Here is a 12678-nt window from a genome sequence, read left to right as displayed (position 1 = left end):
TTTACAAAATTTACACCTTTACACCTTTTTCTTTCTTTTATGTTGCAATAAATACCCCAAGCCTAGAATACCTTCCTAGCATCATAAGAAAGCCCCGGAGAACCCGAAGTCTCCAAGAAAAAGAGTTTTTCGAGTCGAAACTCTGTCCACGCAGAGCCCGGTTTTTGAGAAAACATCCCGGTTTGATCGAAAAAGATTGTTTTAAGGAACGAAGTGATATCCAATCATCATCTTATCAAGTGAGTGTGTAGTCACTTTCATCTTACACATAGATATGAACTATTTTCTATAAAATATGTGCTATGTGTATATATATTGTTTGTTTATTTGAGTTGAATGGATGTTTTATACAGGTTTTAAACTGTATATATGTATTTTTATCTACAAATATGTTGGGTAAAACATAGGTAGATGAAATAGTTGATGTGTGATAAAATGATGAGAGGCCTCGATGTTGTTATTGTTTCAGTCATCTAGCAGAGTATAGATGACGACCACATACCTTTCTAGATAGTCCAGTGGAACGCTAGCAGGCTCGCAACCTGTAGGTGTTTGTGAACGATGTGTTCACCGGTGTACTCCATCCCCCTCATGGTTGCCTTACGGACATATATGGCTGAGGAGTCCCCTTAGTAGTAGTGTCCATCCCGATAATGATCCTTAGGCTAGGTCCCTTATGATAGGTGTTTAGGGACGTAAAGTGAGGATAACGGGAATGGGTAATCAGGGTTATTGTTAGTTAATGAAATTAATAAATTTATTTTTGCTTGATGAAATTAATAAATTTATTTATTGTGGGTTGAAAACCCTATGTGCTCACCAGGTTCCCAAGCCTGACCCACTCAGCTTTCTATATTACTGGTAGTGGAACCAGAGAATAGTTGGATGATGAAGAAGGATTTTGGATTATAGGCTAGTAGATGTAAATAACTATTGTAAAGCCTACATCATACTGTTTATGTTTTTGGTCTGTATCGGAACATGACATCCCAAGGTTTTGTAATATAATTTTAAATACATTTCTTTAAGAAATGTTTTGATAAAATTTTATCATATTTTGTTTTGGGGACAAATTCTGCAACACCTTTTGAAAGATTACTCTGATTTTATTTTAAAAGCATAAACAAAATCGGTCTTTCTGGCAATGAAAATGGGGATGTCACAGCATAGAAGAAGTTTGATGCAGTGTTAATCCTGTAATAAGATTTGAGTATTGGATTAAACCCACACTCACGTGAATCACTTCATGGATTTTATCGCGAGTGATTGTGAGACGATAATATCTTATATTGTTGAAACCAAGACATATGAGTTGTAGTTTACAAATCGGTTACACATTGATGATATGTAAACGCACCACTAACTTGGTGTTATAAAACGTATTTTTTGTGTGATTTGATGAGTGAATAGAGCAAGCATATGAGTCGAAGTTTATCTGTTCCTTTTACCTAATGTGGGATAAAAGCGATAACTGTGGGCCCCTTGATGATTTAGTGATGACACCCTAAGCGCTTGGCCAAGCCTGGACTGATTTGATTTGTTCAATTAGTCAGTCGTCATAAATCGGAAATCAGGAAACAACACATGAACAGAGAGAATGATTATAATCCATGTCTCAGTTCATACGATATCTTGTAGAATGGAGGAATATTTGATCCCTTATCTAATGGACACATCAAAGTTTGACAGCAGCTTTTGAGAGCTACGATTGCTAGTCGGTTTATGAACTCGTACTTGCAGTTATAGTTATTAGACTTATCCAAGTGGGAGACTGTTGGATTAGGTGTCTAAGCCCATAACTATAAGTGGTATGTACTTGACCCGAGAGTAGCATGGTCCATTTTGGGTTGCCTTTACCAGAGCAATTTAATAGGAATGATATTTGAGGAAGAGGTTATTTGTGATTTATTAATATATTATAAGTATAATATATTAATTGAAAATTCATATTATTTAATTAGTATTGATCAAGAATTAATTTGGAATAATTTAGTAATCAAAAGAGACTGATTAAATTAACAGGGACTGATTAAGTCAATCATTAACACTTATAGTTTGGGCTAATGATCCATGTTAATTAGGAATGGACTAAATCTATGTGAGAGTCCATGAAGAGTTAGTCCAAAGGGCTTATCATATGGATTATTGGATTTATGGCCCAAGTGAATGAATTAGGGTTTACAAGTTGAAACCCTTAGGAATTCCACACTATAAAAGTAACCGCTAGCATGCAAAAATCGTCCACTCTTTTCCAAGGTGAACCCTAGATGATTTTTGTGCCTCATAGCCTCTCTCTCAAAGTCTTCCTCTTGATTTTGGTGTTTGTGAACCATTTAAGGCATCACGCTTGAGGTGCTAAACTCTTAAAAGGCCAAGAACTACAAGCTACAACAAAGAGGTATTCATCTAACTAGTTTTTATATTGTATATCTCAAATTGCATGCTAGTTAGGGTATATGCTTTGGATAAAATGAAGTTGCATGTATAACTAGAGAAAACTTAGATCCAAAGCATTAGGGTTGTATGTGCACCATAGGAGTGTTATAGTACATAAAACCCAAAACTTCCTGGTATCATCGTGACTTTACTTGACTCGAGTACGGATCCTCTGCTTCCAATAGTATGGGCCCATACTACCTTCCAAATCTATCCTTACTTTCCTTAAGGATTGCCCCAAATCCCCCAAGTTACTTCCCTATCAATCCAAACGACCTCTAGCAAAGTAAAGCTCTCGATACCGAATCATATCCTTTGTTTTCCTAGGGCTACCACAACACCATTCCCTGCCATCAAGTACAGAAAGTACTCCCTCTAAGCCCTCTAACTAGCTTACGAACATAATTACATATCACCAACACTAGATAATTCTTTGAATGAAGGGTCTCACCCTACAACGTTTGAGTCAAACAAGAGTTGCGCAATAGGGTTAAACCAAGCCTTGTAAAATTATCTAATCTCATTAATATGTAATTTTGCATATTCACTTACTTATTAGCTGATATTAATGGGAACTCCTAAAAGTACAAAGAATGCTGCATTTGAGCATTGTGTAATCAGAATCAAATCATAACCTAAACATGCCATCCTATCACAGAATGATCAATACTAGCATACAAGTCTACAAGCTCATACAGTAGGCATATAAAGGCATCTCTCCTAGCATTCTATCATGCAATCCTGAGCATATCCTTAGCCCTAATCTAGCTTACAATTCATAGATTCTCATTTCAAATCATATCACAAAACATGTATGGGTATTTTGGGAAAACTTACTTGAGCTCGGTTGATTGCATATACCACACCCTTTTCTTTTAGTAAAAATTTCTTTTATAAAACATTTATTTTACTGAAAATCTACCAAATCCTCAGTTTGAGTTCATACACACCCGAGAGAATGCCCGAATCCTTCAAACCAAGGCTCTGATACCAAATTATAACTTCCCAAAACTCAGAACCAAAAATTTTCGTTTTTATATTGAATAAACCATCAACCAAACATGTTTGTCAAAACAATAAAGTATTTAGGGTACGTCAAATAACATCCTAAAAATAAATCAGAGTCAATAAACGAGAAAATCATGGTGTGTGCAGTATGATCATCCCGAGCTCTTCCCTTTTGATCCGAAAGTACCTAAACATAAACTGAAATCGTAAGCACAAAGCTTAGTGAGTTCCCCAAAATACTGTGTACCATACATATATGCCAGCTCAATGTTGTGTCGGGTCTATTTCACCCCCGAGTCTATTTTAACTCATATCAGGCATAAGGCAGTACCGGGTCTATTTCAACCCCGGTTCTATTCTACCCTCCGAGTCTATTTCAGTTTATATGTCAGCACGAGGCTGTATCGAATCTATTTCACCCCCGGGTCTATTCTACCCTACATACATATAGAAATCATGTACACAGACATACATGACATACAACAAGAGTCACAAAGACTACACACACATATAATCCCTAGTGTTGTAGAGTATAGTGTGCAAACTCACCTCAGTCCGCTGTCAAACAAATATATGCTCAGGCTATTGAACCAGAGAATCCCAACACTAACTAATAAAATAAAACCCTAATTAATACTTGGGTCATAAACCATAATCGGGACTTTAATTAACTAATCCTGACCCCTACAGTAAAAGATCATTTTACCCTTCCCACAACTGGACCAAAAGCCGAGGCCCAAACTCAATGGCACAAAAGTCCAAATAATGGCCCAATTCCTAAAGGACACTAAAAGCCCAATATGGGCCCAATTCCAAGAAGGCTCAAGCCCTAACAGTGACCCATAATCAGAAAGACTTGTGGCCCAACAAGGGCCCAAAACTCGAAAGTCCAAAGGCGGCCCAACATCAAAGCCCATGACCAGGTCGCGTACGCTAAGCGTTCCCCTAGTACACCCAGCGTACAAGGTCGCTACACAAAGTCGGGGATCCAGATGCGTACGCGTAGCGTATGCATTTGTATGCCTGACGTAAACCCCTTCAACCAATTCATCGATTAAGTCCTTATTGCTTAAGACTAAATCTCCAAATTTCAGATTCAAGCCTTGGGGAACGTCTTAATTCACAAAGTCACTAACTTGGTGCCTTTGCATGGCTTAAATAGACCCAAACCTTAGACTTAGCTTCCTACTTTCACCAAATGGACATATACTTCTAGAGTGAAACATCAAGAGGAGCAACTCCTAACTTCTGGAGTGAAACAATCCCACTAGATCTCATTCATGGGACCAAAAAGTGTCCAAAACTCCACAACAACTTAGATTTACGCATAGAATGAGCAAGTTCCAAGCTTTATATCTTTATGGAGCTAAAAATGATGAGTGAAATCTGGATCTACAAGCTCATCCTTGATTAATTCTCCTTCCCCAAGCTTCTTCTTCTTCAAGGCTCACCGAAAACCCATTAAAACACACACAAAGGGGTCAAATCTCTCTAGATGAGCTAGGGTTTCGAAATGAGGCTCAAAATGGAAATGGAGGTTGGGAAATGAGAGAACCTTAAGACGTAAGGTTTATTAAATAGGGTCCAAACCCTAAAATTAGGGTTTCTCCCCTGATTACGTATGCCCAGTGTATAGGAGGTACGCCCAACGTACACACTCTCCTCCCAAAAACTATAATAATGCCCTAAGGACCAAAATTGCAAACTAATTACACACCAAGGTTCCAAGATGAAAAATACCTTTAATCGAGTGTTACACTTTAACCTCATATTTGTTAGGGAGCATGTTATATACTGTCTACAGTTTAAGCTAGAATCTAAGGTGGAACAACGGTGTAGGGGGGACACTGCTCGTAAAACTCAATGTCATCATGGTTGGTACGCTACGGGTTTCTCTCTCTTCTATTTTTCTTTGTACATATTGTATAAAACTTTTATATGATTCATTAGATGTAGAACATTTTTAAATTTACAGCAAACCATGAAGCAAAACTCAAACACTCCAATCATCCAAAACACATCGAATTTTAATTCACTTGCCTCAATAATATGAAAGTGCTTTTGCAATTCACTAGCAACAAAAAAATGTTGAAAACATCAAAGTTAAATAACTACACAAATACGTCAGAAACCGGTTCAAGAATCGGGCCCAAACGATGACCTCAACGATCATCCACCGGAAGTATCCCATCGGTGACCTGCTGGAAGAGATAAAGGAAAAGGGGCATCATTAGGGTCGGGGAAAGACGTTTCTGAAGGGAACATCGTGCAAACACTTTCGGAAAATCTTGATAAACATATTCAATTGATAAATAAAAAATACACATTAAAAGTGAATCGAGATGGGAACAAAAAATGCTTTCCGATATGCAAATTTTGAAAATGAACCCCCAGAGAATCTTTTGTCAGAAGACTTCCAAACATTTTTAAAATCCGCGACAATATAACAATATGTAATTTGTTTTATTAAGATGTTTTTTATTTAAGTTTTATATAGTTTTTAATTTATTCTGCAAATGTAAATTTTATTTTATTAATGAAATTTTTATCTAATTTTGGGAATGTAATACTTTTTATATAAATTTTATATTCAAATAATAAATAATTAAATGATGTAGGTGATAATGAGTGGTGAGTATTTCTTAGGTTTGGTGTGGGAGTGGAGACGTAGTGTTAAGGTGACAACAATTTTTGGAGTGTAAATGTTGTACCATACTTGATGGTCTTAGGGTACAAAAAGTAATGCATATGATTTTGACTTATGGGGACGACACCAACAGTACTGCCATTACATCATGTTGCAGGTTCAAGAAGATGAAAGATGGTCAGGTTCATCGTCTATCTCAACTCTCTACTAGCTGTTGAACGACTAGTTATTTTTCTTCTATTTTATTACCTATATAAACCACTCTCAACAATTTCAAAAACCACAACAATCTTCTATGCTCTCTCGAATTTCGTTCCAACTCTTTATTTCTTTTTACCTAAATGGTTTCTGATGATAATTCTAACTTTTATGTGTGCAAAAAATATGTTGATAAAAGTAATCCCTTGGTATTTGTGACATCCCCATTTTCATGACCCGAAAATAACTCTTTCTTTATGTTTATTTAAAAATTGAGTATTCTTTTATTAGTGCGGAATTTATCCCAAAACATTATTAATGTGAAATGAAATCAATATCAATGCATTTATGAAGGAATGGTTATCATTAATATTTGAAAGTTTGGGATGCCATAACTTATACAGAAACATAAACATAAACTAGTATTTACAGGCCTTACACCAATATATTTAATGGCCTAAGAACTCCTTCAATTTCTCGGTAGATTTTAACATCCATATTCTTGAACCTTCGTACCATTACCTGTGATACAAAGACACCGAGTGGGTCAAGCTTGAGAAGCTTGGTGAGTATATAGGGTTTTCAACCCGCAATATTATAATTAATTTGTTTTAATTGTATATTTCGCATCAAATAAATAACCCGATTACACATTCCCATTTTCTCATATATTCATCTCTAGGGACCTGTCCTAAGGATCATCGCAATCAATGGATATATAGTATTGCTTCAAGGATTTCTCAACAATATATGTCAATAAGGCAACCACGGGGAGGAATAGAGTACATCATATGAACACGTAGTTCAACACCTACAGGTTGCGAGTCTGCCAGTGTTCCAGTGGATTATCTAGAATAGTTTGTGGTTGTCATTTATACTCTTTTAAATGACTACATCGCTAGTACAATAATAGGATAAAATCCATGGCCTCTCCTAATCATTCTTTCATCTCTCATCACCCTTCTCTACCCAATATATTATAACTATGAAATGCATATACGATAAAATTAAGTAAAATATTATCTCACCTAACACAAATACATATAATGAGCACACATGGCATTTAATCATCTAAATGCTTCATATCTATGTGTAAGATGAAAGTAACTATGTACTCACTTGTTAAAAGTGGATGACTTGTAATTTGGGTAGAGCTTCGCCTAACACCTTATCTTTTCCTTTGATAAGACCAAGGTATATATATCACTAAGTCTTAGTCTTAGTCCTTGTTTTATCATTATTGCGACTATGATAACGATAGTCTAGATTGATCATTAATCCCAATGTCTACATCAAGATCTATCAAGTAAGGAATAACATGGTAAGATCATATCGGAGGTAGGTTCTGTTTGGTATATAGAGTATACTATTTGGAAATCCAAATTTAAAAACCTCACAAAATTTAGCCTAGACATTACCCCCCGTAAGTAGATCAATTAGTATTATGACTTGGAATCACTGATAAATCTTATTTATAAATTCATAAAAATGACTATGAATATAAATATAAGTTACACCTAAAGCATAATAAGTCTAGCTTAACTTACAGAGATTCCTGACAAAACTTCGAAAAGTTCACTGGCAGAATTCCGAGCCGAAAACTTCTATTAGTGGGACTCTCCAACAATTCAGAGCTGTACTAAATGCTTCAAAAAAATCTAGGGAAAATTTAGGTAAAACCTCAGAGAATTACAAAGAGAGTTTGTTGAAGGTGAGGAATGAATGAAGGTTTGGCCTTCTATTCATAGCCAATATTTTCTAGGCATGCCATGCGTATCCAAGGGACGCGCCACACATTCTTGCTACATTATTCCAGCAGTTTGCTTCCACGTGTCGAAAATTGGGCGGGCTGCGTCCCACCTTCTAGAAACAGTGCGCGTGGGAAGTTTATCAAATTTTCTAAAAATCATATCTTTCTCATAAGAGCTCTGTTTTTCACTGCTAGAAAAAAAGCCTTCTACGACGCGCAATGCACGTCGTAAAACGCTCAGACGACGCGCAAATGCATGTCAAGGAAGGCCCTGTCATAACGAGAGACGACACGCTTTTGCGCGTCGTCTATAGACGACGCGTATTTATGACGCGCATTTATGACACGCATTTACGACGCGCATTGCGTATAAGGCCCTGTCATAAAGGAAGACGACACGCATTTGCATGTCGTAACCTTACAACACGCCTGTTTATGACACGCAATGCGTATCAAGGAATCCCATGTCATAAAGGAAGAAGACACGCATCTTTTGAGTGTCATAATTTTGTTTTTAAAATTATATGTTTTTGATAGATTTACTAATTTTCAAATTAAATAACACATTAAAAGCCTCATAATACAAAATAAAATACCATAAACAATAAAAGATAATTCATTGCACTATTATGTCAAATACAAATAATCATTCCAATAGTAAGTAAATGTAACACATTGCTAATATTGCATAATATTTATTATAGAAAACAAAACATGTACAACATTAAAAGAAACCCATGACTAAATTCTCCTTTAACAATTTCCTTTCTAAAAGAATAACCTGATGCAGGAACTTTGAGAGGCTTCAGGGCATGGAAGGAGGTTGCTAGAGCTGTCAGAACCTGCACATGGCAAATCGGTAACTTAACATGCAATACAATAAAGAAATCCAACATTATTTATTTTGCAAAAGAGTACCTATAGCACCAATGTTTATGAAGGTCCCCATGGCTCCATCATTACCCCAGTCCATGTACTCCAAAATCTTTCTTGTTCCTGCAAGCTGTAATGGCATTCCTGCAAGTTCTCCTTCTCCCATGGATCCTTGAACAGAAACCTGAATGAATTTTAAACTTTTATTTATATTCGAATATTTTTTTGTTGTATATAAAATAACTGAATTTGACATTTACAGTTTAGGAGTTGGAATTGGAAGAATCATAATCTGTCATGCCTTTAATTGGCAGGAAATGGAATGGAATTTAACAAAAAAGGAAGAATAGAATTGAATAGTGAATCCCATCAAACATTGAATTTGAAGGAATCTGATATAATTTAATTCCATCCATTTGCCAATCAAACATGCCATGGAATGGAATCTCCAATTCCAATTCCATTAGAACCATGATAAGCATACCTTAACACGTTTTCCATCATCTGAAAATGATAGAGCAAGAACTCGAACAAGTTCCATCAAAGTACCTATTCGATATACATCCTGTACATAAATATAATTTATATTTATATTTTATAACAATTCAATTATTGAAAAAGGAAGTGTTCCTCACTGTGTTGGGGTTCAGCTTTGGCTATCATCAACATTACAAGTTGTCTCAGTATTGTCCACCGCCACATGGAATAAGCTGCATAAGAAAGTTCAAAGGAAGGAAACCAAATTCAAAATTCTTAAAAAAATTAAAAAAAAAAAGCATCCAAGGACTTTGGTACCTGTAAACTTTAGTTCCTTATCCAACTTATCCTGCAATACATCCTTCACACCCTTCTCATCCGTCACGAAAACCCCCATGGCCTATATAAATCAAACATCAAAGCTTCAATAACAAAACCAAAGGGCAAATCTGTCAATTTTTTTGGAAAAATCAAACCCGGAGAAACGAACCTGAGGGTGGAGGAGGTGCACCACGCCCCATTGCCGCTAAATCAGGGTTGACATTCCGACCGGCCTCCTGAAGTATGGTAATAAGTTCCTTAGCAAACCGAGCACTTGCTGCTGTAAAGAAAGTGTATGCTGTCCCTTTAGCCCCGACTCTTCCTGTTCTCCCAATCCTATGAACATAATCTTCCAAGGAACACAGGAAATCATAATTTATCACATATTTCACATCCTTCACATCTGCATTTTCATTTTCATTTTTATAAATAATCAAGAATATGAATCATTAAATATATAATAATTAGTTGAGAAATTAAATGTATCTAAGCCACGAGCTGCAACACCTGTAGTTGTCATTATTGGACTTTTACCATCTTTGAATTCGGATAAAACCCAATCTCTTTCTGCTTGACTTTTATCTCCATGGATTGATAATGCGGGCCACCCGTCCATTCTGAGCTGGCGGGTGATTTGGTCACACCCTTTTTTCGTGTCCATAAAAATTAGAATTCTACTCCCATCCATGATGTCATCCAACAGTTTCACCAATCTGAAAAAAAATTATCAAATTTTATTATTTTAAAGCGTCTAAAAAGTTGAAAATAAAAAATCATCTATAAAAACGGTCTGCTTACTTGTTGTACTTTTGATTCTCACTAACAATATCCACATGTTGCTGAATCGAATGGTTAGCTTTTAAGTCTTGTGAACCAATCACCACCTGTCCAAATTTTAAATGTAAAAAAAAAAGGATTAAATATGAACATATGGTGAAAATAGAAAAAAAAAGTAATTACTTTGTATGGGTTGTAAAGAAACTGTCTTGCAAGTTGTTCGACTTCCTTTGGCCATGTAGCACTTCAATACAAGGTTTGACGATCTGGTCGAATCTGTGTATCATCAAAAAGAATCAAGACTCATTGTAAAGATTTAGAAAAGTTGAATACCTTAAGAGAGAGGATGATGAGTATAAAAATGTTGAGGAAAAAGTTGACCACCAATGCAATTGTGGTATAAGAACTCAACAACAGTTCCAATACACGGTTGGCAACACCAGGGTGGAGAAGGTTTTCACCCATTAAACCATCTGACTTTAGTTTCACATAAGAAACTTCTGTCCAATATTGGAGGCCTATAAAGCTCAACACTGTACAGACTGCTGATATTGATAAATACCCCACACCCATAGGATACAATGTAAATTTCATCAGGGCAACAAAAGTTCCAGGATTTCATGAGATAAAAAATACATGATCTCCCGTGCCCACTCAACTGCTCACTATGCAGGATTATGGAGAAGCCCACAAACTATAACTTAGTTTGTACACCTCCCCAAGGTCTGATCTCAATATAAGTGACCTGCATCAGAATATTAAAGAATAGGAAACTCATACATCAAGAAGGAACCAGAGCATACTTTTAAGTTTTAGCAGACAATATGATTTTCTAACCAATTATCTTTAGATGCTCTTATCAACAACAATACCTTCAACTTTTAGGACAACCTCCGACTTAATCTTTTCAATGGAACCAACAACCAAGTTTGACCACAACTCTTTTTTTCCAATTCAAAGCTTGGTCAAGTGAAAACTGGTCTGGTCCAACACAGATGGTGGAAAACAACACGAAAATTCCTCTGCAATGATGATATGCTAGGGTTTTAGAAAGAAAGAAGAGAGGAAATGTTTAGAGAGAGAGAGAGAGAGAGAGAGCGAAATTCAAAATAAGGTATGGATGATTGTGATCTTCAGAGATGACGTACACTTCTCTAAACCATATCAGGGCGAACCCATACCATCTAGAACTGCAAAACAGAGAAAACGATCATCTTTTTCTTCAAACCCATAATAAGGTACTGTATTTTGAAAAGACGTTAAGAACAGTACCACAAATCTGATGCATCCTCCCCTCGGCCTTAAACTCTCTTCTCTCTCTTTCTGCTCGTTTTTTCTTTTCTTTCCCATTTTCTGTTCAGTCTTGTCGCGCACACACACAGACCATCTGGGAAGTAGGACGACGTGAACGATGGTGGAGGTGATAGCCGGTGGTGGCTGGTTTAGGGCTTTTAGAGAATATGAGATATTTTGTTCAGAGAGAGAAAGTGGAATCGATGAGAATGTAAGCTTCGGTTACTGTATACCAAAAAAACCGATGTAAGCTTGAATGAAAGTAGAATCGATAAGAATGTAGAGAGCCCCAAATTTAAACCTTGTCCAGTAGAATCGATTTGAGAGTGAGTGTTGGATTTATTGCTTCCCTTTCCCGGTTCGTTTACCCTTTAGTTACCATAGTCGATCAATTCAAGCTTTCACGAAAAACCCTAGGTAGCAACTGATAGAGACAAGAAGGATGGGGCGAAGGTAGGATTGGATCCGATTTCAAAGAGTAACAATAGATTTCACTGAAAACCCTTTCCCGGTTCGCTTGACCTTTGGTTACCTCAGTCGATCGATTCAAGCTTTCAATAAAAACCCTAGGTAGCGACCGAGAGAGACAAGAGGGAAAGGAAGGAGCGTCGATAATCTGGGCAAGAGGGAAAGAAGAAAAAGATGCGGGGTTTTTAATTTTTTAGGATTTCATTTTCCCCCCAGATGGAACGCGCGTTCCATTAAAATTTATAAAGCGACATCTTTAGACGACACACATTTTATTATAGGTGCCCTCCATGTTTTTTTTGTTTAGACACTAATTTAAGGGCACACAATAATGCGTGACATAAATCCTTAAATTTTTTGAAGAGACGACACTTTTTTAATGTCACTCTCTTTTGTATAACATAAATCAGTGACTGTCGTTGTTTGCGCG

At 36.4% G+C, this 12678-nt stretch overlaps 2 protein-coding genes across 2 annotated transcripts; both read right to left on the bottom strand.

The window, feature by feature from the left end:
- Positions 1-8664: 8664 nt before the first annotated feature.
- On the bottom strand, positions 8665-10740 carry LOC145162767 (adenylate kinase 5, chloroplastic-like). The gene is made up of 9 exons (XM_079081820.1): positions 10671-10740; positions 10509-10594; positions 10218-10423; positions 9880-10113; positions 9708-9789; positions 9548-9622; positions 9397-9461; positions 8958-9096; positions 8665-8881 (listed from the first exon to the last, which is right to left on the bottom strand). Exons 5-9 carry the CDS (start codon positions 9784-9786, stop codon positions 8808-8810), a joined length of 432 nt encoding a protein of 143 aa, XP_078937946.1. The 5' UTR covers positions 9787-9789; positions 9880-10113; positions 10218-10423; positions 10509-10594; positions 10671-10740; the 3' UTR covers positions 8665-8807.
- Positions 9860-10725, bottom strand: LOC145164315 (DEAD-box ATP-dependent RNA helicase 20-like). The gene is made up of 4 exons (XM_079083044.1): positions 10693-10725; positions 10509-10594; positions 10245-10423; positions 9860-10113 (listed from the first exon to the last, which is right to left on the bottom strand). The coding sequence occupies exons 1-4, from the start codon at positions 10723-10725 to the stop codon at positions 9860-9862; spliced, it is 552 nt and encodes a 183-aa protein (XP_078939170.1).
- Positions 10741-12678: the final 1938 nt, after the last annotated feature.

This window comes from Lactuca virosa, chromosome 3 (genome assembly GCF_052849685.1).
Source record: "Lactuca virosa cultivar CGN04683 chromosome 3, Lactuca_virosa_CGN04683_v6, whole genome shotgun sequence".
NCBI classification, from domain to species: Eukaryota; Viridiplantae; Streptophyta; class Magnoliopsida; order Asterales; family Asteraceae; genus Lactuca; species Lactuca virosa.
Note: the sequence above shows the minus strand (reverse complement) of the source record. Positions and strands in the feature narration are given on the sequence as shown.